Genomic DNA, 25,067 nt, shown 5'->3' with positions numbered 1-25,067 from the left:
GCAGAAATAGCGGCGATATCAACTTTAATGGCGAAGGGACAGCCTACCATCTAACCTATATAGAAGATATAAAGCACAATGTTAATGGGCATTCTCTGGGGTCCTCGCGCTGCAAAGAGCACCAGGTGACGAAAAGGTTTCATTAAGCGCGTAAGCCCGTCTGTGGACGGTGCTCGAACCGCGTCGATGGTGTTAGATACCGTTTGCGATAAATCACCTAAACCTTGCGCGCGCTCAACGACCATACATGGAGATCCCACAGGTCGGGGCGCGAGTGCCAATGTGCCCCTTCCTAAAGAAAGAAAGTCCTTCCTCAGGGGAATCCGCCAGGGAGGGCTGTCGCGAGGAGCATTAACTATGAAAAGCAATTCCCAGTCGTCCAGTACGGACGATTATTTAAAAGGCTCTCCTCGTCCTGCCTGACTTCGCACAGTGTCTGCGCGATAAAGCTCACTGAAAGGAATGCGTATTTACGCATCCCCCGTGGCCAGCTGTGTGCCAACGTATCCACGTCGAGGCTGCCCTCGGTTAGTGAATAAAATAGGCAACAGTGGGTATCGTCCGGCGACGCAAACAGATCCATCTACGCACGACCAAACTTCTTCCAAATTAGCTGGACCGTCTGGGGGTGGAGTCGCCATTCGCCGGGGGCGCAGCTCGGGAAGCGCGTCTGCCGCTGTATTGAGCGACCCGGGATGAAAATGGCACGAAGGGACCTCAGATGCTTCTGACTCCAAAGGAGGAGATGACGAGCGAGATGCGACAGGTGACGAGAGCGCAAAACCGCCTTAACGGTAAATAACGCAACAGTCGCAATGTTATCGGTGACGGCTAATACATCCTTCCCTCGCATCTCCATAGCGGAGCGTACAAGTCCCAGATATACAGTGCACCGCTCGCGGCAGTTGGGGTGCTATGCACACCCCTGAGACTGCAAGCCCGTCATACGTGGCTGATCATCCCGTGCTGAGGGCATTGCAATATACAGAATGCCAGGAGACCCCTCAGGGGCATATCTTCTATCGGAAATGCCGGGTCTACCACGGGGAAAAACTGAAATGACACGCAGGTGTAATGTTTACACGGTGTATGTCGGTGTGCCACGCTCTCCTCGAGACTCGATCGTAAGCCAACGCTGAAGCGGTCTCATATGAAGCAGCTCGGGCGGTGTCACAGCCGCGGCATGCTGTCATATGTCCAGGAGCTTCTGAAATAGTTTCAGAGGGACCGCGTACTTCCCTCGAATTAAACCGAGGCAAGTCAGAACTGACTGGTTGCGCGCTCTTGTAAAACACGCCAATTAGTCGATCGAGTCTTATTTCCATACTGAGAAAAAGGATCCTCTGCACGGGGCAAAGTTGCTCTTTCCCAGCCGACCTGAAGACTTAAACGAGCGAGATGCCGAAGCATTAACTCTCTGTGTTCGCGCACGTCTGCCAAGAACGGGCTATTATAAGTCGACGTAGATAAAAGCAGAATGCGAACAACGCTCTCTCTCTGACATTTTAATGCCGTGACTAGCACATGGAGACACGGAGAGAGAGAGAGACAGCTCGAATGGTGTACTTAGTAATAATATGCCCACCCCACGACGCAGAGCGAAAAAACGGTCTAAAGCGAGGGGAGATGGACACATAAAGTACACGTCTTACAGGTCTAAGGCTGCAAACCGATCTGAATATTGAAATACGAGCCTCGGCGTAATCATCCAAAAAGAACACCTTCGTAGAGCCGGTGCGTAAATCAAATCGATCGTACCCCGCCGCGTATTTTGGGTACTATGAGATAAAGGCTGGAAAAACCCTATCATCATCATCTCGGTAATAGGGACGGGCTCGAACATCCTTCGCCAACAGGATATCGACTTCTGCATGCAGTACATGTGCATCGGACGCTTTCACCACAGTGAAACGAAAGCCCAAATTTTGGGGTGTGCCGGATTCGTAACCGAGGCGGATCGTGCGTAAAACCCAACGAAACGGGCTGGGAACTGAAGCCAAGCACCCAGGCACCGTACGAGGAGAAATAACGACACTACCGAAGTACCCGCGGTGGGGCAGCGAAGCGAGACAGGTGGGACTGCCGGTGCGTCTGCTGTGACAGCATAAACATCTACAGTATGTGTGTGTGACACTGACCTGAGCCCGCTGAGGGTAACGGTCGTCTGGTCTCCTCTACGGAGAGCGCAGACTCCGATGAGGGTGCTGGTGGTCCGGTCTCCTCAGCGGAGAGCTCGGACTCCTCAGGTCACCCGCTGGCGATAGAGGAGAGGTAGGGGAGCTGGTGTGTACCCGCTCACGGCTCTCTCGATCCTCCGGAGACCTAGAGAGGGAAGAGGAATGCACTCTTATGTGTGGTTAAGTGGGTACCGGCCGAACAGCCGGTGGAACATATGCAAACCAAGGATTTTCCACCCGACCCTCTATTGGGGGAAGGAGCTCCATCTCCTGAAGAGTGATCCTCTGCCAATCCGGGTCGCCCTTCACTGGCCACTTAAACTCCCGAATTTCACGGGAAGCGGCTAAGCGGGCGGGGCAAGCTGCTGACGACCGGTTCCCCTGCGCTGCTGAGATGGGGTCCGAGGAGGGGAACGGAGGTGGTCGCCGCAGGACGCCGACGGCGAGAGGCAAACTGAGGAGCCGGCGTGGTGGACCAAGGGCAGCTCTCTTCCGCCGGGGCATGACCTAGGAGATCGCCTCAGTCTGCGCAGCGGAGCTGTACGATGCCCCTGGCTCGCCGAAGAGGCCGGTCTGTGAGACAGGAGCATTCAAGTTGTTCTCGTCTGCGTCCGTCATGTCAGCCAGACACAGCCAAAGGTGGCGATCTTGAACCACTGTGGTGGACATCGCACGACTGAAGGTCGCGGCCTCCCTCGTAAAGCCTTGGTGAGCCTGCAGCAACGTTATTGCGTGCAGGGCCGAAGCCGCCTCTCCGGCATGCCTGATGGGCAGCGTCCGTAACCGGACGTCTGTCTACAAACACGGGAGGGAAGGGTTGGGTGGTCCCTCCAGGTACGCATCCCGCTCCACTGAAGGGGTCCCCGCCCTTAACGGCTCCGTTGGTGAGGGAGGTGAGGGGTGAAGCTGAACGGCCGGACGGCCGCAAATCACGTCAGCTCTTCGTGCCGTCGGGAAAGAAAGGCACAGGAGGAGAGGACCGAGAGGCCCGAGCAGCTCCGAAGTACCAATCATGTGGGCGGGACGGTTCGGGCGGAGAGGGGTTAACCTTTCCAACTCTACCGTCTCCGCCGCTCGAGCGGGCACGGCCGCCATCTCCGGAACGACTCTGCCTCGGAGGAAAAATGGACACCCCTCTGATGCTGCAGAAGTGACGGGACCAGAAGGAGGTCCAATGGATTCGGCAGACATCGTAGAACACGACTCTGCAGTCTCCACCGGAGCCTCAACCGGCTGAGGATGAGAAGGCCGGTAGGTGGAGGACGCATCCTCCGTCCTACTCAGCGTAGTGACGCGAAGGGCGCCCTGCGAGCGCTTGACAGCCGCACCATGGCGGCGTCAGCACTGCAAAGGCGCGGACAGCGTTCCCGTAGAAACGACAGTCGTCTCCGCAATCCAAGAGGGTTATGCTTTCACAGAGAGAACAGAAACTCTCCACGAACGCAGCCCCGGAGTGCTCGATGCCTGAGCACGAAGACAGCGCTTGTGACCATCACTGGAACCCTTATACTTCTCGCATCCAAGATCGCACGGGCGAAAAGCTATCCTGAAAAGGACGCTGATCTCCGCATATACGAGAGAGTGGCTGCCTTTAAAAAGACACAGAGCTCTCACGTATCACTCTTTTAGGGAAATCACTCTTTAGGTGCTCAGCTGATGATGCGCACAGGGAAGGCAACGCACACACTAAACTCAAAACAAAAAAGATGCAGAGCTGTGGAATACTGCGAGCGTCCGCTGTGTTAGTACTGCTTGTCAATCAACTTCAGCAACCGTTCCCAGAAGAGCAAGTAGCTTCTCAGTAGCAGATAATGCCGGCTTTCGAAGCGAAAAAGCTAATTTCCATATTTGCACCTGCTGCTTATATAGGCACCTGGCGGGGCGGCGCCAGCATTATGCAAATATCTCAAGGCCAAGTTCATTGGCGTTTTAGCAGTATATGAAGCAGATTGGTCTCTCTAAGCGAGTTCCCAATTCGTCGGTCACGACGTGACGTCGTAGTGACCGACTGAAAGGGAACTAAACACTGAGAGCACAGAACGGACAACGATATAAATATCCGACTCTTGATGTCTTCGATGCAAATGCAGTCATTAATTCTTCTCACCATAACGTGTGTGTCAAAAACAACTAAATAATTACCAAAGCTGACAGATGTCAAGCAAAGAGACAAACAAATTATATTTCACATGTATTACCTCCGCCACCTTCTTTCCGTCTAAAGGAAATGACGTGTAATATGGTTATTGCTGATTGGCCAACGCAGTTGCCAGAAGGAAGCTCATTTGACCAATGAGAAACCTCTTACCATGTCCCTACCTCTTGCCATGCCCATTACTCCAAGCTGCAGCTACCCCTGTCTCCAAGAAAGAAACATAATAAAGATAATGGTATCAATTCCCAACTAACATGCAGCAACATTGTCTTAAAGAGTAACTAAACCCCTGTTCAGAGCCTGACTCCACCCACTGGCAATATTTGAAAAATGCAAAAAAAAGTGGCCAGATCGTAATGGAGATAGAGGGGACGAACTAAGCTCGTACCAAGTGTGTGGTGAGATCGTAACAAGGGCGTGGTGAGCTTGAACCTGCTTGCTTCACGAGGTATTTTTTGGATCCAACATCCAATAGGAAAATTCAACTGAAGTAGCCACCGTTCAACCTGAAGAGGGCAGCACTCAGATGTTTTTACACCATATATACTGAAACACTTTATATCCAAATGTCAAAAAACTTACTAAAATCAATGAACAGCACTAATAAAGCATCATTCATACAGATCATTAACTAAAAAAAGTTGGTTTAGTGTTTAGTTACTCCTTAAAACTTTAAAAATGTATGTTATTTCAGGAGACCTGACAATACCTTCTGCTATTTTATGATGCTTCTAGGTGAAACTGTGGGCTCCATTTCAGAAAGCAGGTTTAGTGAAAACTCAGTGTTGGTTGACTCTCTGGGTTTTGGGTTTCACAAAGACAGTTCAGCCCCAACTCTGAGTCTGCTTCCTAGCAGATTTTCTTCAGTATACGTGGTCACGTGCTATATTGGAAATTATTCCACAAAGATTTTAACAATAGTTTTACATTAATATTGCTTCTTGATAGTAGATCTGTGCCTTAGGTAATTCAATATTAGTGTGAGATCTGGCCTGTATTAGTTCTAAGGTTGCATTAGTAGCAATAGGGAACACACAATGGCTATGTTTACATACACAAAATTTTGTCAATCCGAATGAATTTAATACGATTGAAGGTTAAGACAATACAGTTTACATGCACCCTAAACATTGCAATCTAATTAAAATGTTTGTTTACATGTACATTTTATTCACCTTATTCCTTTATTTACACCTATTTCTTCGCTCTTCCGCATTTTGTCAACCGACTTTCGCTGCTAACATGGCACAGCGCATTCGGTAGCTAGTTTGATGGTTAGAAGATAGTTTGTAGTTCACTACTGCTGTAAATGTTTTAAATTAGGAGCACAGAGAAAACTTCATACGAACCTCGGATAGTCTCATAATGTCCCATCAATCGTCACGTGGTTAGACGATATGAAGCGGCCGCGGCAAGTAACCTATGGGACATATTTAATTACCTCGTCCTGTCAGAAGGAGGACAAGTTTGGTATTTTACACAAGTCCTGTTTTCAGATTGTTTATGATGAAATAGAACGGTTTTGACTGAAATTTTGACACATGCGGCATTCTTCCGTTGAGAGCTTGAATAATAAACACTCCAGCCCAGTTGGTGGCAATAATCTGCCTTTGCCAATTGCAAGATTACAAACAACGTTCCCGGCACGGAGTAATACCGTACCTCAAATCAAATCTAATACAAGTCAATGGAGGTGGACAAAAACTACGATAAAACCTGTTGGAAAGCATCTTTTGCAGCAATTTTTGTGTGAGCATATCAGTGAACACCCCTGACCACTCGGTGAGTTTTTGTAAACGAAAGTTGAAGGATTTTAGGAAGGATTGTTCCTGTGCACCTATAGAGCCATTATAGAGGTGATACAAGAAACACCCGGAAATTCTCAGGGCAGCCGCATATGTCGAAATTTCAGTCAAAACCATTCTATTTCATCATAAACAATCTGAAAACAGGGCTTTAAGTGTAAAATACCGAACTTGTCCTTTAATATCACTGCATGACATCTGATCACATATGAAGGTTTAATGTAACTTTACAACAGGTAACATCAGGTCACATTGTAAAGGTTTATAAAAATAGCTATGGACTAAGAAACAGCTAACTTTTCAGCAAGACCTCCCTGCAATAAATTAAGACGCAGCTTTATCAGAGTCATCAGGAGCTGATCCCAAGTGTTTATCTGGAAGCTGTTGGTGTATGTACTGGTAAAGTGCTCTGCAACTGAATGTAATGCATGCGATATCAACCTTGTGTAAAGCTGACAAAGATGGTTTTTTCTCAGCTGAGTTTTGTAAATTTGTGCCAGCTCAACACATTGGAGCAGTTTCTCGGACAGGGTTTACAGGAGTAGGCCTTAATTACAGTAGGACATTTTAGCTTTTACAAACAAACCCTACAAAAAAAGACTGGTGTATGAGGGGCCATGCGGCTAAAAAAACATACTTCACTTATGAAAACATATATAAAAGCATGCATACACATTTATAAACACTCGCATTTACATGCATACTGTTGGATGTTTAAGCAAATACCTATGAAATACATGTGCATACTAATGTGAAATTCATACCAATACATCTTAAGTTAGTAATGCATACAAATACACTTGTGATTAACTTGCATATACATGTAAACTTAATGCACGCATACACCTATAAAAACTGGAATATACATATAAACGTAATACACACATACACATATAAACACTCGCATATAAATATAAACTTGATGCACGCAAACATATATAAACATTCGCACATACATATGAACTCTGTCCATGCATATACACCCATTAAACACTTGCATGTATGAACTTGATGCACGCATACACATAAAAATACTCGCACATACATATAAAAAAAAACTTGCACATACATATAAACTTGATGCATTCATACACATAAAAACACTCGCACATACATATAAACTTGATGCACGCATACATATAAAAACACTCGCATATACATACAAACTTTCAGTTTAAAAGGAAGTCATTTCAGTATAAAAGGAAGTCATTTCAGTATAAAAGGAAGTCATTTCAGAATAAAAGTCTCGATGGAGGGGAGGAGCTAAGGTGACCGCAGCTACCATGAAGCAAGCGGGTGCAGCGCTATATTTGATGTAACTTGCAGTAATTAACAAAAAAACCGAGATTTATTTGACAGCAGCACTAATTGAACTATTTGACCGGATGCATTTGATATACAGACCGTGACCGGAATGCACTCACAAATCGTGCTGTTATCAGAAACCTTTAACTGTTTCCAGACTGAGCATGGAAACAAACAAGCAGAAACCGTTTATAAAAGCAGCTGCCCATCAGCGTTTACGGAATCGAATCAAAACTTGACTTTTAGACCCGCAGTCTGCCTGTGCCATTCCACCCTAACCCGGACTGCAAATGAAATGTTAATATTATTCTACCCGTTACAATAAATATTAACAGCTCATCGCTGGATACCCGTATCCACCCGCCCGCGTGCAGGACTCTGCCATGGAGTATGCCTATATTAAAAAATCCCTGCCACCCATCTAGCCGACTCTTGTAACTCTTGTAATAGATTTTTGTGACTCTAGAAGGACCTCCCTCGATCATGGTCTTTCACATTCCAACCTGTAGGTTCGTTTTGAATGTGTCTGCCGCACAGCTCCAGTCAGGACAGATCAGCCACCAGCGAGATTAAAAGGTGGGATTTGTTTTAAAAAATATGTAATGTATTTCTTTATATTACAATAAATATGATGAACAAGTCACCTATTTATCAAGTATTGATTAATTATTTTTACTTAATCTTTTTGCTTTTTACAAAAAGTAGAATAGGCACGCATATTCTAAATGTAACCCAAAATAATGGCTTTGGCGTTGAAGGAACTTTCCTGTTTTAGTGAAAAAGAAATAAGTTCTATTGCTGTTATTATGTAGCATATATTGGTGATTTTTTTAAAAAACACATATGACAGTTTTAAACAAACTAAGTAGACTTTTTATTTATTTATTTATTTATTGGCAAATACAGAACAACAAGGAACAAGTAGAACAAAAGGTAGGCGACACGCCTTTCTACCTTGCAAAAAGATTAATCATAGCCAAATTAGGCTAAATGTAATTTTAAAATTTTCGTTAATTAAAATTTTTTTTAAACCGAAAACCCATTGTTTATGCTTGTCAAATTTATGCTGACTCGGTCACAAAATCCTTCTTATTTTTTTACTTGTATATACTGCCAAATAACGTAATGTATGCATACCTTGTGTCAAAAAAGAACAAATATATAATGGACTTTCAAAATTTAGTTTTACTTGAGAACACATCACCTTCATATAAAACCTTTTTCCAATAAACTGATGAGTTTTGGATCAAATAGATTTTTGTTCATCTTGCAATAAAATATGAATAATGACTATTCATAGACGATAAAATGCAGTTTGTAGATCATTTTCCTTTTAGAGGCCGCTTGTATCAAGTCGCGCTTAAGTTCATTTTAAATCTAGACGCGCAGCCAGCGCACTCAAAAATAGACGCGTCTGAGCGCATTGACAACCAGAAGAAAGTGGCGAGTCCTGCGTTTTCCATTTGTTTTAGATGTTAATGGACCCTAATGCATGAATTCTTCCAATAAGTGATCGGGACTCGGGACACAATCAACTTGGCCATAAAGCGGTGGGCACATCTCTCACCCTCAAATAGGGGGGCTGCTGTGAGTGCTGGCATAGGGACAGCAACCTTCAACCCGGTGGCATGACAACACCAGCCCCGAGGCCAGGAATTCTCCCGGTCCTCCCTATGGCCACTTCTGGCCTGCTCTAAAGAGAGCAAATCGAGAACAATGCTCCTTTTCTCTGGGATATGCGGAAAACGCGTCCAACGCAGTAGCCTATTGCCCGAGCGCGAGGGGAAAAGTCAGCAGGAGAAACTCTATAGCTTTAATGTACAAAAACCTTATAGACAAGTCACGAGAAACGGTCTAGCGGAAGCCTTTAGTTGAGCAGGATAAAAAGGGGATTAGAAACGTGCCAAAGATACAATGTACAGTATATGCAACATATGCAGTTATGTCATTCATAACTACTGGAAACTTTTAAGTTATTGATTTTGTTCACTTTCAAAGTTTGATACATTGTGCATAATGACATATGTATTTGGAAAAAGGGATAATTCAACAAAAAACATAATTTTATATCTTTCATTAATTTTATGAAATACATTAAACTATATTTCAATGGACATTTACAGGCCTTGAACAAGAACAACTCGCGAGGGGAGGACTAGAAATTAACCCTGCAAATTCAGGGTTTAGGGTGGTTTAGACTTTAGTGTTTTGTGAAACACTAAGTGAAAAAAACAATAAAAATAAGAATTCTGTGTGTTTTTTGTTTGTTTTTATTTTATGTATTTACTATTTTACTGGTGGTGGGGTTGGTGGGCACTGAAGGGGGGCAGTTAACATGTCACCTGCAGTCCAGGTTAGGGTATATTGCAGATTGCAGGTTTTGACTCGATTTAAGTGTAGCTGGTAGGGATGCACCGAATCCAGATTTTTTAGGTTCGGCCGAATCCCGAATCCACCGTTTAAGATTCGGCCGAATCCGAAACCGAATACCGAATCCTACTCGCATCCTTATTCCATTAACACAGTAAAACACATTAATGAAGTAAACAACGTCCACAGCAGTGTATTTTTCATTTTATTTAATTTTAACTGTACATTATGCCAGGATGACAAGTTGGAAAAACTATTTTGACAATTACCATAAGCCTATGCATAATGAAAGCGATGCGTTGCGACACGCTTGTTTTTACAATAAGCAAGCAGCTCCGCGCTGAAAACTATATTTAACTTTGAGTGAGAAGCTCCGCTCGTCAATGTCAGGTTTCACACGGCCGTCCAATTACAGTGGAGGAGGGGCGGGAGATTACCACAGCAACAACCGGCTCACAGCTGAAGCATCACAGCTACCAAGCGCTCGGCTGAAAAACAGCTGGAATTTGGCATCCTCAAGGCGTTTTCAGCCGTGTTTAAAAGTTTTGGTGTGTCCAGCCCCCAAGGCTCACCGAAAGAAAAAGCTCATCTCCACGTCAGCACCCGATGTGTGTAATCAACGGCTGCGTGACGTCGACCTGCGTAGCGCAAGCCTAGGGTTCGGTTCGTGGAAAAAAATCTAGGATTCGGCCGAATCCGAACCCCGTCAAAAAGCCCAGTATTCGGCCGAATCCGAATCCTGGATTCGGTGCATCCCTAGTAGCTGGGTGTGCGGTTTTACCGACTTAATTGTTTTTATTTTACACTGTAAAAATGATTTTGTGGCTTAGTAAATTTAACAAAAAAAAAGTAAATTCTATAAAAATTCTTGTTTTTTTAAACCAAATTTGAGTAAAAATAACACAGAAAAGGTGAGTAATTCTAAATGAACACATTATTTAGTACATTCAACTAAATATTAATCATGTATCATGTAATATTTTTAAAAAGGAAATTAAATGAATTTATTTGAATAATTTTAGTAAATATAACTAACTAGGCAGTGGACTTGTATAGTGGTAAAAATAATTAGCTGGATAAGATTTACTTAAATATATAGTGCATCATTTTTTTTAAAAGTAAGTTTTACATGGAACTTTAAGCAATTACTTTAAAAAAAATTGTAAGCTTAAATTGCTAAAAATTCCATGTACAACTTAAAAAAAATAGTGGCTGCAAAAATTATGCACTATATTTTTAAGTGAATCCAGCGTATTATTTTTTTACAGTGTAGTGTAAAAAATAAACAAGTTATATTGCTATTATTATGTAGAATACATTGTTTTTTAATAACAGATGTGACAGTTTTAAACAAACTAAGTATTGATTTATTCATTAGCAAATGCAGAACAATGAGGAGAAAGTAAAGGTAGGCTACACGCCTTTCTCCCTTATATGATTAAAGGATTAAATGTCATTTTTAAAACGAGAGCGCATTGTTTATGTTTGTCAAATTTATGCTGGCTGGATGAATGCAGAACCAACAATATCTTAAGGCATTTTGTCATGAAATATTAGATTTATTTATTCGTATTTCTTGACAATATTTTCCTTTTTTATTCTCTCATGTAAATTATCACGATTGTCTTTTTCATGTCACTCAGCACGAATTTCTATAGCCTATATTGTTTTCCATTAACACAAATAAATACTCTATATCAAATACTGCGTGATGAAATTTTGTGATCGAGTCAGTATAAATTTGACAAGCATAAACAATGGGTTTTCGGTTTACATTTTTTTCATTAACTAAATTTTAAAATTACATTTAGCATAAGTTGGCTATGATTAATCTTTTTGTCGCAGGGTAGAAAGGCGTGTCGCCTACCTTTTGTTCTACTTGTTCCTCGTTGTTCTGTATTTGCCAATAAATAAATAAATAAATAAATAGTCTACTTAGCTTGTTTAAAACTGTCATATTTGTTTTTAAAAAAAATCACCAATATATGCTATAATAACAGCAATAGAACTTATTTCTTTTTCACTAAAACAGGAAAGTTCCTTCAACGCCAAAGCCATTATTTTGGGTTAAATTTAGAATATGCGTGCCTATTCTACTTTTTGTAAAAAGCAAAAAGGATTAAGTAAAAATAATTTATCTATACTTGATAAATGGGTGACTTGTTCATCATATTTATTGTAATATAAAGAAATACATTACATATTTTTTTAAACAAATCCCACCTTTTAATCTTGCTGGTGGCTGATCTGTCCTGACTGGAGCTGTGCGGCAGACACATTCAAAACGAACCTACAGGTTGGAATGTGAAAGACCATGATCGAGGGAGGTCCTTCTAGAGTCACAAAAATCTATTACAAGAGTTACAAAAGTTGGCTAGATGGGTGGCAAGGATTTTTTTATATAGGCATACTCCATGGCAGAGTCCTGCATGCGGACGGGTGGATACGGGTATCCAGCGATGAGCTGTTAATATTTATTGTAACGGGTAGAATAATATTAACATTTCATTTGCAGTCCGGGTTAGGGTGGAATGGCACAGGCAGACTGCGGGTCTAAAAGTCAAGTTTTGATTCGATTCCATACTCGCTGATAGGCAGCTGCTTTTATAAACGGTTTCTGCTTGTTTGTTTCCATGCTCAGTCTGGAAACAGTTAAAGGTTTCTGATAACAGCACGATTTGTGAGTGCATTCCGGTCACGGTCTGTATATCAAATGCATCCGGTCAAATAGTTCAATTAGTGCTGCTGTCAAATAAATCTCGGGTTTTTTGATAATTACTGCAAGTTACATCAAATATAGCGGTGCACCCGCTTGCTTCATGGTAGCTGCGGTCACCTTAGCTCCTCCCCTCCAGCGAGGCTTTTATTCATAAAATGACTTCTTTTTATACTGAAATGACTTCCTTTTATACTGAAATGACTTCCTTTTAAACTGAAAGTTTGTATGTATATGCGAGTGTTTAATAGGTGTATGCGTGCATCAAGTTTATATGTATGTGCGAGTGTTTTTATGTGTATGAATGCATCAAGTTTATATGTATGTGCAAGTTTTTTTATATGTATGTGCGAGTGTTTTTATGTGTATGCGTGCATCAAGTTTATATTTATGTGCAAGTGTTTATATGTGTATGCGAGTATTAAGTTTATATGTATATTCCAGTTTTTATAGGTGTATGCGTGCATTAAGTTTACATGTATATGCAAGTTATTCACAAGTGTATATGTATGCATTACTAACTTAAGATGTATTGGTATGAATTTCCCATTAGTATGCACATGTATTTCATAGGTATTTACTTAAACATCCAACAGTATGCATGTAAATGCGAGTGTTTATATATGTGTATTCATGCTTTTATATATGTTTTCATAAGTGAAGTATGTTTTTTTAGCCGCATGGCCCCTCATACTGGTGCGCATCTTGTGACAAAACAATGGCACTCATGTTGAGGTATGTGTGTTTTTAAATTATTGTAGCTCAAACATGTATTTTAGCCTGGGACCAGCATAAGCCCTGTCTGGGAAACCGCACCATTGTTTTCCCATATCAGATGTAGGTTGCTTCAGGTTGAGTTGTGATTTTAAAGTGTAGTTGTGGTCAGAGATGGATTGATCCTCCCATTGTGTTTCTGCATCACAGTTTAGGAACACGTTGATAGTATATCATCCTCACAGTTGTCCACTGCATCACTAAACATCAATGCATCTGTGAAAATAATAACCATAAACATTTTTATGTTAGTATTTAAAATAAAGAATTAATATATAAATGACATCCATACTTAAACAGAACAGTGTGTGAGAGAGAGATGCATTAAAAAGAGACAGTAACATTATACACACAACCTCTAACTTCAATGTTAAATAATACGTTGTTTAATAGGTCATTATCAATATCTGAACGAGAAATGAACTGACCTCCTAACATCTGAAATCTCAGTAACTTGTATGAATCACGTGAGCTACTGTAAGAATGTAATGTACTATAATATCTCTTGTCTTATCGTAAATATAAAAATATAGGGGGGCAATGAAAATCATTCAAAATAGTTGCATTTTATTAACGTCTCGGTTACGTATGTAACCCTCGTTCCCTGAAGGAAGGGAACGGAGACGTCACATCGTGACCGACGAATTGGGAACCGCTCCGCGGGTGACATATCTACTTCGAGAAACTATAAAAACGCCAATGAACTTGGCATGCAGGTATTTGCATAATGCCGGCGCCGCCCCGCCAGGTGCGTATATAAGCCGCAGGTGCACAATACCAAATTAGCTATATTATTGCTGAGAAGCCGAGCAACAGTGCCAGGCCTGAAAACAGCAATGGAACAGCAAACTGTGGCGACGGGACGTGACGTCTCCGTTCCCTTCCTTCAGGGAACGAGGGTTACATACGTAACCGAGACGTTCCCTTTCAGTCGGTCACTACGACGTCACGTCGTGACCGACGAATTGGGAATCCCTACCAAAACGCCACTGCAGCTGAACCCTTCCAGTGCCTGCAAAGCCCTCCGCCCTCCACGTAAGGGGTGGAACCTAAGGCAAAATGCAGAAGGCCGGTCACTACCTGTTCCTTAACCCACGATAGTGAAGCAGCGAACTGGGGAAGCGTCTAAACTGAGCGGAGCTAGAACACTGCGGAAGCCATCCCCTAAGAAGGTTGAATGGATGACATAGATATATGAAACAACCGAAGGTTGCTCATAAAAAGTCTCTGAACAAAACATAGTATGCAGAGAGATGCAGAGCAGGCTCTGCTAAGGAAAACGTGGAGGATTAGAACCCCACGGAGTATACACACAAATGAACCCCACGTAGGGGACAAATGTGGACGCCTAGCCTACACAGGTTTACAGAGAATACAACAGTGATAGGTTGACAGCGGATGCTCCGCAACATCGGCTATCTTGGCGGTGGAGGAGAGACAAAAACAGTTTTTTAACTTTTTTGTCCCGATGGCCTTCCATAATGGTGCAAATGTACAGCACCAAAATAGAGGCTCCAAGCCGACACACGAGCCGACCCTCGGCATTCTTAACTAGTTAGTAGAAAGAACCCGAGTGGAAACCGGCTCGACACGAACACTATAGAATCTTGTGAACGTATTAGGTGTCGCCCAGCCTGCAGCTCTACAAATATCTGTTAGCGAGGAACCGCGAGCCAGTGCCCAAGATGATGCCACACTGCGTGTAGAGTGAGCACGTAAATTAAATGGACAAGGCACATTCTGCTTTTGATATGCAAGGGCTATAGTATCCACAATGCAATGGGACATCCTCTGCTTGGTGACAGCTTTTCCTTTCTGCTGACCACCATAACAAACAAAGAGCTGATCTGAGGTCCTAAAGCTTTGCGTCCTGTCTATATACACACGTAGTGCACGAACAGGGCATAACAAAGCCATGGCTGGGTCTGCGTCCTCCAAAGGCAGCGCTTGCAGGTTCACCACATGATCTCTGAAAGGAGTGGTGGGAACTTTGGGCACAAAGCCGGGCCGGGGTCTCAGTGTTACGCTGGATGCAGCCGGCCCGAACTGAAGGCACGAATCGTCGACCGAAAATGCATGAATATCCCCTATCCTCTTAAAAGAAGCCAAAGCAAGGAGAGTTAATGTTTTCATAGTAAGAAATTTAACACTCACACTACGCAGAGGCTCAAATGGGGCTTACTGGAGTGATTTCAGCACCAAGGACAGGTCCCAAGGAGGAATAGAGGGAGGACGCGAAGGATTCAGTCTTCGAGCGCCTCTGAGAAATCTAATGACCAGGTCGTGCTGACCCACTGTCCTACCGTTTACGGGTGAATGGTGAGCTGATATCGCAGCGATATCGACTTTAATAGTGGATGGTGACAGCCTATTCTCCAAACGACGCTGGAGATACAAAAGCACAACACTAATCGGGCATTCTCGGGGGTTTTCACTTTGGGAAGAACACCAGTCGACAAACAGGTTCCATTTAAGCGCGTAAGCCTGTCTCGTAGACGGCGCTCGCGCAGCAGCAATAGTGTTAGATACCTCTTGCGGTAAATCACTCAAATCCTCCGTGCCCCGTCCAGAGACCACACATGGAGGTTCCACAGGTCGGGGCGCGGGTGCCATAATGTGCCCTCTTGTTGAGAAAGAAGGTCCTTCCTCAGGGGAATCTTCCAAGGAGGGGCTGTCGCGAGAAGAGAGAGTTCTGGAAACCAACTCCTGGTTGTCCAATACGGTGCCACCAACAGCACGCTCTCCTCGTCCTCCCGGATTTTGCATAGGGTTTGCGCAATGAGGCTCACCGGAGGGAACGCGTATTTGCGCGTGTTTCGCGGCCAGCTGTGTGCCAATGCATCCACGCCGAGCGAGTCTTCGGCTAGTGAATAGAACAAGCGACAATGGGTCGTCTCTGGGGAAGCAAACAGATCTATCTGCGCTTTGCCGAAACGTCTCCAAATCTGCTGAACCGCAATGGGGTGGAGTCGCCATTCGCCGGGACGCGCAGCCCGAGAGAGCGCATCCGCCTCTGCATTGAGCGTGCCCGGGATGTAAATGGCACAAAGAGACCTCAAATTATTCTGACTCCAAGTGAGGAGATGACGGGCAGATGCGACAGGTGACGCGAGCGTAAACCACCTTGACGATTGATGTACGCCACGGTCGCAGTGTTGTCTGTGCGAACTAATACATCTTTGCCCCGTAACTCGTTGCTGAAACGGACGAGCGCAAGATATACAGCCCACATTTCCCGGCAGTTTATGTGCCAATGCAGCTGGGGTGTCGTCCAGACCCCCGAAGCCGCAAGCCCATCGTACGTGGCCCCCCACCCCGTGTCTGAAGCATCTGTGCATACTATTGCATGCCTGGAGACCTGTCTCAGAGGCACACCGGCTCGGAGAAACGCACGGTCTGACCACGGAGTGAAAGTGCGACGACACGCAGGTGTAATGATAACACGGTGAATGCCGCGCAGCCACGCTCTCCTCGGGACTCGATCGTGAAGCCAATGCTGAAGCGGTCGCATATGAAGCAGTCCGAGTGGAGTTACAGCTGCGGATGCTGCCATATGCCCCAGGAGCTTCTGAAAATGTTTCAGCGGGACCGCGCTCTTGCTCTTGAATGTATTCAGGCAAGTCAGAATCGACTGTACACGCGCTTCTGTTAGACGAGCTGTCAAATCGACCGAGTCCAGTTCCATCCCGAGAAAAGAGATTCTCTGCAAGGGGCAAAGCTTGCTCTTTTCCCAGTTGACCCGAAGACCCAAACGAGCGAGGTGTTTTAGAGTTAAATCTCTGTGATCGCACAGCGTCTGACGTGTTTGAGCTATTATGAGCCAATCGTCTAAATATGCGTGAATGCGCACACCTTTCTCTCTCAGGGGTTTTAAAGCCCCCTCCACTACTTTGGTGAATACACGGGGAGACAGAGAGAGCCCGAATGGGAGGACTTTGTACTGGTATGCTCGCCCCTCGAACGCAAAGCGGAGAAACGGCCTGTGCCGGGGGAGAATCGATACGTGGAAGTACGTGTCCTTCAGGTCGATGGATGCGAACCAATCGTTTGGACGAATGCATGGAAATATGCGCTTGGGCGTCAGCATCTTGAACGGCATTCTGTGAAGTGCACGGTTCAGCGAACGCAGGTCCAGGATCGGTCGCAAGCCGCCGCTTTTCTTGGGTACAATAAAGTAAGGGCTGTAAAACCCCGACCTCATCTCGGCTGGAGGGACCGGCTCGATCGCGTCCTTCGCCAGTAGGACAGCGATCTCCGCACGGAGGACGTGCGCATCGGCAGCTCTCACCGCAGTGAAACGAACGCCGGAGAATTTGGTGGGACGCCGGGCAAATTGGATCGCGTAGCCGAGACGAATCGTGCGTAAAAGCCAACGCGACGGGCTGGGAAGCTGTTCCCACGCCCCCAGACACCGTGCGAGAGGGACTAAAGGCACGATCGGTGTACCCGCGGCGGGCGCAACGGAGGTGATCGCCGGTGTGTGCGTATTGGCCGCACCGACAGCAGTGTTGTGCATGATAACACTCACCTGAGTCCGCTGCTGGGTGGGTGAGTAAGGGAGGCTCTGCTGGAGACACCTCACGCCACTCGATGCACCCTCTGGCGAAGGGGGAGGAAGACGATGGGTTATGAGCCCGTGATTGTCTTCCCTCCCCTGAGAAGACAGAGAGCGCGGAGGGGTTATGAGCCCGTGCGTTGCTCTCGTACTCCTCTGATGAGTCGGAGAACGAGGGGGGGTTATGAGCCCGCTCGTGTCTCCGGCGCTCATCTGAAGACCTAGAGATGGAAGTGGAATTCGCTCTTTTTGTGGAATTGTGGGTGCCGACTGAAAAGTCGGCGGAACAGAAAATTGAAACAAAGGATTCCCCAACCGGCCCTCCTCCGGTGGGGGGAGTGGTGCCTTCACCATCTCCCGAAGAGCGATCCCCTCCATCTCTAGGTCGCCCGTCTCAGGGCCGCTTCGATTTTCTTTTTCCACCCTTTGAAGCGGGCTGAGCGGGCGGGGCGGGCTGCTGACGACCGGTTCCTCGCTTCTTAGAAGAGCCCCGGGGAGGAACGGAGGCGGCCGCCGCAGGACGCCCTCGGCGAGGAGCAGGCTGAGGTGCCGACGTGGACGGGGCAGGCGCAGGACGCTTCCGACGTGGCATGATCTGAGCGATGGCCTCAGTCTGCTTCTTGGCCGCGGAGAATTGCTGGGCAAACTCCTCGACCGTCTCGCCGAACAGGCCGGTCTGGGAAACCGGAGCATTCAGGAGCCGGGTCTTATCAGCATCCTTCATGTCCGCCAGACACAGCCAGAGATGGCGTTCCTGGACTACCAGGGTAGACATCGCACGCCCGACGGCGCGTGCAGTGACCTTGGTCGCACGAAGCGCCAGATCCGTAGCCGCACGCAGTTCAGAGAACTCCGCCGAGTCGTGACCTCCCGCGTGCAGGTCCCTCAGAGCCTTGGCCTGGTGGACCTGCAGCAATGCCATGGCATGCAGGGCAGAAGCTGCCTCCCCACAAGCCTTGTAAGCAGCACCGGTCAGCGCCGAAGACTGCTTACAGGCCCGTGAGGGGAGAGTAGGCTGGTCCCGCCAGGAGGAAGCGACACCGGCCGGACACAATTGCATCGCGACCGGCCGCTCCACTGACGGGATACCAGTGTACCCCTTGGCATCTCCACCCTCGAGAGAGGTGAGGGGTGAAGGCTGAAACGGTCGGTTCCGGGCGGAAAACGGGGTTTTCCACGACCGCGTCAGCTCTTCATGCACCTCGGGGAAGAAAGGCACCGGGGGCGAGGACTGAGAAGCCCTGGCACCCCCGAAGAACCAATCATCGAGGTGGGACGGTTCAGGTGGGGGAGGTTTAGTCCACTCCAAGCCGACCGCCTCCGCCGCCCGAGCGAGCATGGCTGCCATCTCGGGGTCGAACACAGAAGCCGCAACCTGGCCCGAAGGCGGGAGCGGATCCGGATCGACGTCCGAGGCTGACAACCGCCCTTCCGATGTTACGGTGGACATCGCGTCAGGTGGAGGCTCGACAGAGCGCGAGGACACCGTAGAACACGGGCCGCTCGTCTCCATCGGGACCTCCGCTGGCAATGGATCAGAGCGCTGGGAGCTGCTGGACGAACCAGCAGACCGACCCAGCACCGTTATACGGAGGTCATCCTTCGCAAGTTTGGTAGCTGCGCTCTTAGCAGCACCAGACTTGGAAGGCGGGCGCCGTTCCCGGAGAAACGACACCCGTCTCCGCAAATCCGCCATAGTCATGCCCTCACAGATGGAGCATGAACTATCACGCAACGCTGCCTCTGCGTGCTGGAGCCCCAGACACGAAAGACAACGCTGGTGGCCATCCCGGGGGGCAATGAACACACTGCATCCAGAAACCGAACACGGACGGAAATCCATCTTTAAAAAGACGACCCCGACCGTGACACGAATGAGTGGCTGTCTTTAAAAAGACACAAAGCTCAAACGTGCTGCTCTTTTAGGGAAATCACTCTTTTGTGCGAGCTGGTGAAACACACAGGGAGAGGCAACGCACTCACTCGAACTCAAGTCCTAAATTAAAAAGACAGAGAGAGAGAGAGAGAAAGGGTGGAGAAAAAACACTGCGAGCCTCCGCTGAGGTGTCTTTGCCCAACCAACTTCAGCAAGCTGAGATCTTATTTTCTTCCCTTCCAGAACAGGATCTACGAAGATCAGATAGAAAGCTTCTCGAGAGCAGATGTCTGCCGGCTTCGAAGCAATAAAGCTAATTTGGTATTGTGCACCTGCGGCTTATATACGCACCTGACGGGGCGGCGCCGGCATTATGCAAATACCTGCATGCCAAGTTCATTGGCGTTTTTATAGTTTCTCGAAGTAGATAGGTCACCCGCGGAGCGGTTCCCAATTCGTCGGTCATGACGTGACGTCGTAGTGACCGACTGAAAGGGAACTAACATTACTGATCTTAAGTTTATTCATAGAACGGACATCAGAAATCTAACGTTAGGCGAACAAGCACATAGTTAGATAAGTTAGCTTACCTGAAACAGACCACCTTTTCAACACCCGGCGTGGTTTAAAGTTACCGGAACATCGTAGTCAAACCATTAGGATAAGGGTGTTCTTCATACGGCTTCCCATCCGTTAAAATTGGTAAGAAACAAACATAAAGGCGCTTGAGTGAGCTTTTTAAGTTAAACGCGTTGCCTTGAGCCACTGCCTCAGCTGCTCATCATCTTTGAGTGGCCGGAAGTACGTTGACAAAATGAGCGCAATGGCGCCGCCCTTGTTGTCGTGAAAAATAAGGTGAATAGAGGGTATGGACATGACGTCACCGTCGGCGAGAGGGACTTGAGCGGCAGCATTTGAGTACAGCGTGACATCGACGAAAACGCGTTGAAATGGGAAAAAGCTGTTGTACAATAGACTGTACTAACAAGAATTTGGAGCTATCGTTTTATATTGTGATATTACTGTTGCAAAAAAAAAAAAAAAAACACAGAAAGGAGAAGTAAATAGATCGTTCACACCAACGTCCACAGACCACAGGTGGGTTAATAAGTTGCTAGGGCCAATATCAAGCAGAGGTTTTACTTTCTACTTAAAAGTATTTTTCAAATATTTGTATTTTATCTGTGTTTTTCTTTGAAAAACATACATTCCAAAGCATATGATCATAACTTATATTCTATTACATTTCATAAATACACGTGTTTGTTTTACATTTGATATTTAAGTACACTACTCAAATAAAGTTAACATGACTTCTTTTACTGAAGTAAAAGTACACAATTTTAATGTAATTAGGTATTAAATCAATTTTAATATGCAATATTAATACACAGTATGATTTTTCCCAATACAAACATCCTAATAAAGCACAGATGCTTGGAAAATGTAACTAATGTTACTAAGTATTGTCCACCTCTGCTATCAAGTCAAACTAAATTTAATTTAAGCTGATAATAGTCAGTATTACTGCCATTTTCGCAGCAGCCCCTATGAAAACCAGCCATTTTGTTGCACGTTTTGCCACTCAACCGGGCGAGCTCTCGCATGGTCACGTGGAAAAGTGCCGTCAATGCATACCCTCTTTAGAATCCAAACTGAACGTCTGCGCAAGCGCACAACCAGGGCTGTCAGATTTGCATATCAGAAACATCCCAAATTCACATTCAAAACTAGCCCAAAAGAATCCCAATGACTTTTCACAGCCCAAATACCAATAACTAATGAGCAAAATAGTTTCATCTTTAACCCACAGAAGAAAAAAAAACTGGTGGAAACAGATTAAAACAGTAGCTCAAATCTAAACTCGAAAAAAGCAGAGGACTTGGCAACCCCTCGCTGCTGACAGCATCTCTCATCGAGTTCACGCTTTATCTCTGGATTAAAGTCAAAGCAGAGTTGGAGAAAGTTGTTCTTAAGACGTTTTCAGATATAGGTGATGAAAACACACTTTTCAAAAGTCACAACGCTATTTTATTGCTTTAAGTAGCCTAATGTTTTAAAAGTACACATAAATGCGGCAGAATGTAGCCTACATCACGTGACCACAGTAACCTTACCTTAATAATGCCACGATTACGAATACGATTACAAACTGATTATTTGGTTGCATGTAAACGTACCTACTGGTGCTACAACTGAGCGTTGAATTCTGTGCATTTTTATTTTTGTACATTTCATCTTTTGCAGATTTGGACCGAGTGCCCTTCCAGAGCAGAAGGCATAGACCTACACTTTTACTGCACGGACTTGGAGTCTTAAATGTTTTCTGATTAGAACTAGTTACTCAGAGGGTTGGTCTTGGTCATCTTGATTGTAAATTTAGGACTTCAAAATGAATTTTCACTATATTTTCAAAAGCCCAAAACGGCTTGCTGATGCTTATAAAGATAAAAGCACATTGCTAAAATCAGAGACAGGGGCTATCCCAGTTTATAAAACTCCCCTGACGGAAGAACAAATCAATGTTGATGGGTGCAAGCAATTCAGTTTTGGGAAAACGTCCAATACATCTAATCGCACCATAATGGTTCTCGGAGCAACTGGGGCTGGGAAGTCAACTCTCATCAATGGGATGATCAATTACATTCTAGGTGTCGAATGGGAGGATTCATATCGGTTTAAGTTAGTTGATGAGGGTCAGTTGAAATCACAAGCCGAAAGTCAAACTTCTGAAGTCACTGTGTACAAACTCAACCACCAGGAGGGTTTTAAAGTAGATTGCTCACTGACCATTGTTGACACTCCAGGCTTTGGAGATACAAGAGGCATAAAAAGAGACCAGATGATCACAGAACAGCTACGTAATCTCTTCTCTGCTGATTGTGGTGTCAGTGAAATTGACGCTGTGTGTTTTGTAGCTCAGGCTGCTTTAGCACGACTCACGCCATCACAGAAATATGTGTTTGATTCTGTGCTCTCAATCTTTGGCAAAGATGTGGCTGAAAACATCCGGGTTCTGGTGACATTTGCAGATGGCCAGCAACCACCAGTTCTAGAGGCAATCAATGCTTCAGGTGTCCCATGTCCTAAAACAAAAGACGGGCTGCCAGTTCACTTCAAATTCAATAATTCAGCGTTGTTTGCAAAAAACAAATCATCTGCAGCAGACAGTATGAGTGGAGATGATGAAGATGAAGGAGGCTTTGATGAGATGTTTTGGAACATGGGAATAAAAAGCATGAAGAGGTTCTTTGCTGCTATAAATAAAATAGAAACCAAAAGCTTAAAAATGACGAAAGAGGTCCTCAGAGAAAGAAAGCAGCTTGAGAATACAGTTGAAAATGTGCAGAAGCAGGTTAGACTTGGGTTAGCCAAGCTTGAGGAGATAAAAGAGACAACTGGAAAACTAAAAGAGCATGAGGGAGAAATCAGCAGAAATGAAAACTTTGAGTTTTATGTCAACATCAAAAAGCCCGTTCAAATAGATATTTCTCAAACTGGAAGTTTCATCACCAACTGTCAGCAGTGCCATGTGACCTGTCACTATCCTTGTCAAATACCAAATGATGCAGATAAAGCAGGCTGTTATGCAATTGGAGCAGATGGAAACTGTACTCAGTGTCAAAACAAATGTCATTGGACATTACATTTTAATCAGAAGTACAGATGGGACTATGAGGACGTTCAAGAAAAACGAACAGTGCAAGAGCTGAAAGAAAAGTACCAGAATGCCACAAAGGCTAAAATAACTGTTAAGGAATTGGTTGATGAGCTAAAGGCTGACTATGATAATGTGCAGGCTAAGGTGATGGAATTGATGGAGAGGTCTTCTAAATGTTTAAACAGACTAAAAGAGATAGCACTGAAGCCAGATCCTCTCTCCACTACAGACTACATTGACATGCTTATTGATGGAGAGAAATCTGAGGCCAAGTTAGGCTGGAAGGAACGTGTTGAGGCCTTGATAAACATGAGACATAAAGCAGAGTTATTGGCTAAAGCAGTCAGAGGAGAGAAACTCCTCCATCGTCAAGAATCACAAATATAGGGCGCAATGTAATAATACATTGACATATTATTGAAAAACAGAAATCTGAGGCCAAGCCTCAGTAGAGGCAATGAGTTTGGTCTATATAGTCAAGACAAAAAGCAGAGTATTTCAATAAGTGTCTTATACTAAGCCTGAGATTAAAATTACTTTGACTAAGGAAATCGCAAGCATAAATGTGTCTAAGATAAAGATAAAATCTGGTGTTACTTTTTAAAAACGTATTCCTTACATATGTGCTGTTATGAACAGATTAACTTGTGGTGATACATTTTAAGTGTGACCACATTGTGTGCTGGAACCACAATGTTTACATATATCTACACTGCACTTAATTTACAGTATCCAATTCACTTCTTGTCAAGTTTTAAAGTTTTTTTCTACTCAAGTTTAGTCTTTGAAATTTGAAAAATATAGCTTTTTTACAAAGATGTTTATTGAATTGCATTTTATTGTCCTGTAGTTATAACATGGCTCTCACTGAATAATGGAGAAATTGTTAAATGACAAACAATAAATAAAATCTGTTTTGAATAAATGCTGCTTTAAGTGTTTCTACTGTCTTCTGATGGGTCAACTCCTCTTCTAGGACCTTTCAAATCAACCTTTACACAGTTTTGGAAACAACTTCAAATCATTTAACATGATCTTCATTTTCTCAAATAGTCCAACATCTATTGGGCTGGAATTCTAGTCAAAGCAGTAAGTTACATAGAGCTCGACCAATATGGATTTTTGGTGGTTGATACAGATAAAAAAACACAAATACCGATATATTGCCCGATATTATTTATACAGTAGTAATAGTATTTATGTGTATTATAGTACATACCAGTCAAAAGATTGGACACACTTTGCTATTGGTGTGTACAAATGTTTGTACACAGTATAAACAGAATAAAAAAAAATAATAATATATATATATATTTACGTTTTGCAATGATCAAACAATTGTGTGACAAAGATGTATTGGAGGCAGAGTGAATGATAGAATGAGAATGATACATTTGAGCTGTAACCATTTAAATGCGTTTGCATTGCATGTTATGTTATATTATATAATATTCTGAATACGGTTGCAAAGACTTTGTCTTTAAATTTAGTCACGTTATATAAAACATAAATTGTATCAATAAATATATCAAAAGTGTCACTGACAAAACCTTACTATCTTCTATTTTTAGTCTTAATTCCTCTAATCTCTACCAGTGGAGGAGGATCTCAGATCTTTTTACTAAAGTAAAATTAATAATATCATAATGAAATGTTTTTAATTACTAGTACTT

The 25,067-nt window shown here is 44.4% G+C and overlaps 1 protein-coding gene across 1 annotated transcript in view; it reads left to right on the top strand.

Annotated features, from left to right (window-relative positions):
• LOC135745515 (uncharacterized) overlaps positions 1-24,155 on the top strand; it is a 30,223-nt gene extending 6,068 nt beyond the window's left edge. Inside the window, exon 3 of the mRNA XM_073813006.1 lies at positions 21,981-24,155. Coding sequence (XP_073669107.1) covers positions 22,126-23,781 — 1,656 coding nt within the window. The 5' untranslated portion in view covers positions 21,981-22,125 and the 3' untranslated portion in view covers positions 23,782-24,155. The remainder of the gene's footprint in view (positions 1-21,980) is intronic.
• The last annotated feature ends 912 nt before the right edge of the window (positions 24,156-25,067 follow it).

The sequence above is a fragment of the Paramisgurnus dabryanus genome, chromosome 21 (assembly GCF_030506205.2).
Source record: "Paramisgurnus dabryanus chromosome 21, PD_genome_1.1, whole genome shotgun sequence".
Classification (NCBI taxonomy): Eukaryota; Metazoa; Chordata; class Actinopteri; order Cypriniformes; family Cobitidae; genus Paramisgurnus; species Paramisgurnus dabryanus.
This window is presented reverse-complemented; position numbering and strand designations above follow the sequence as displayed.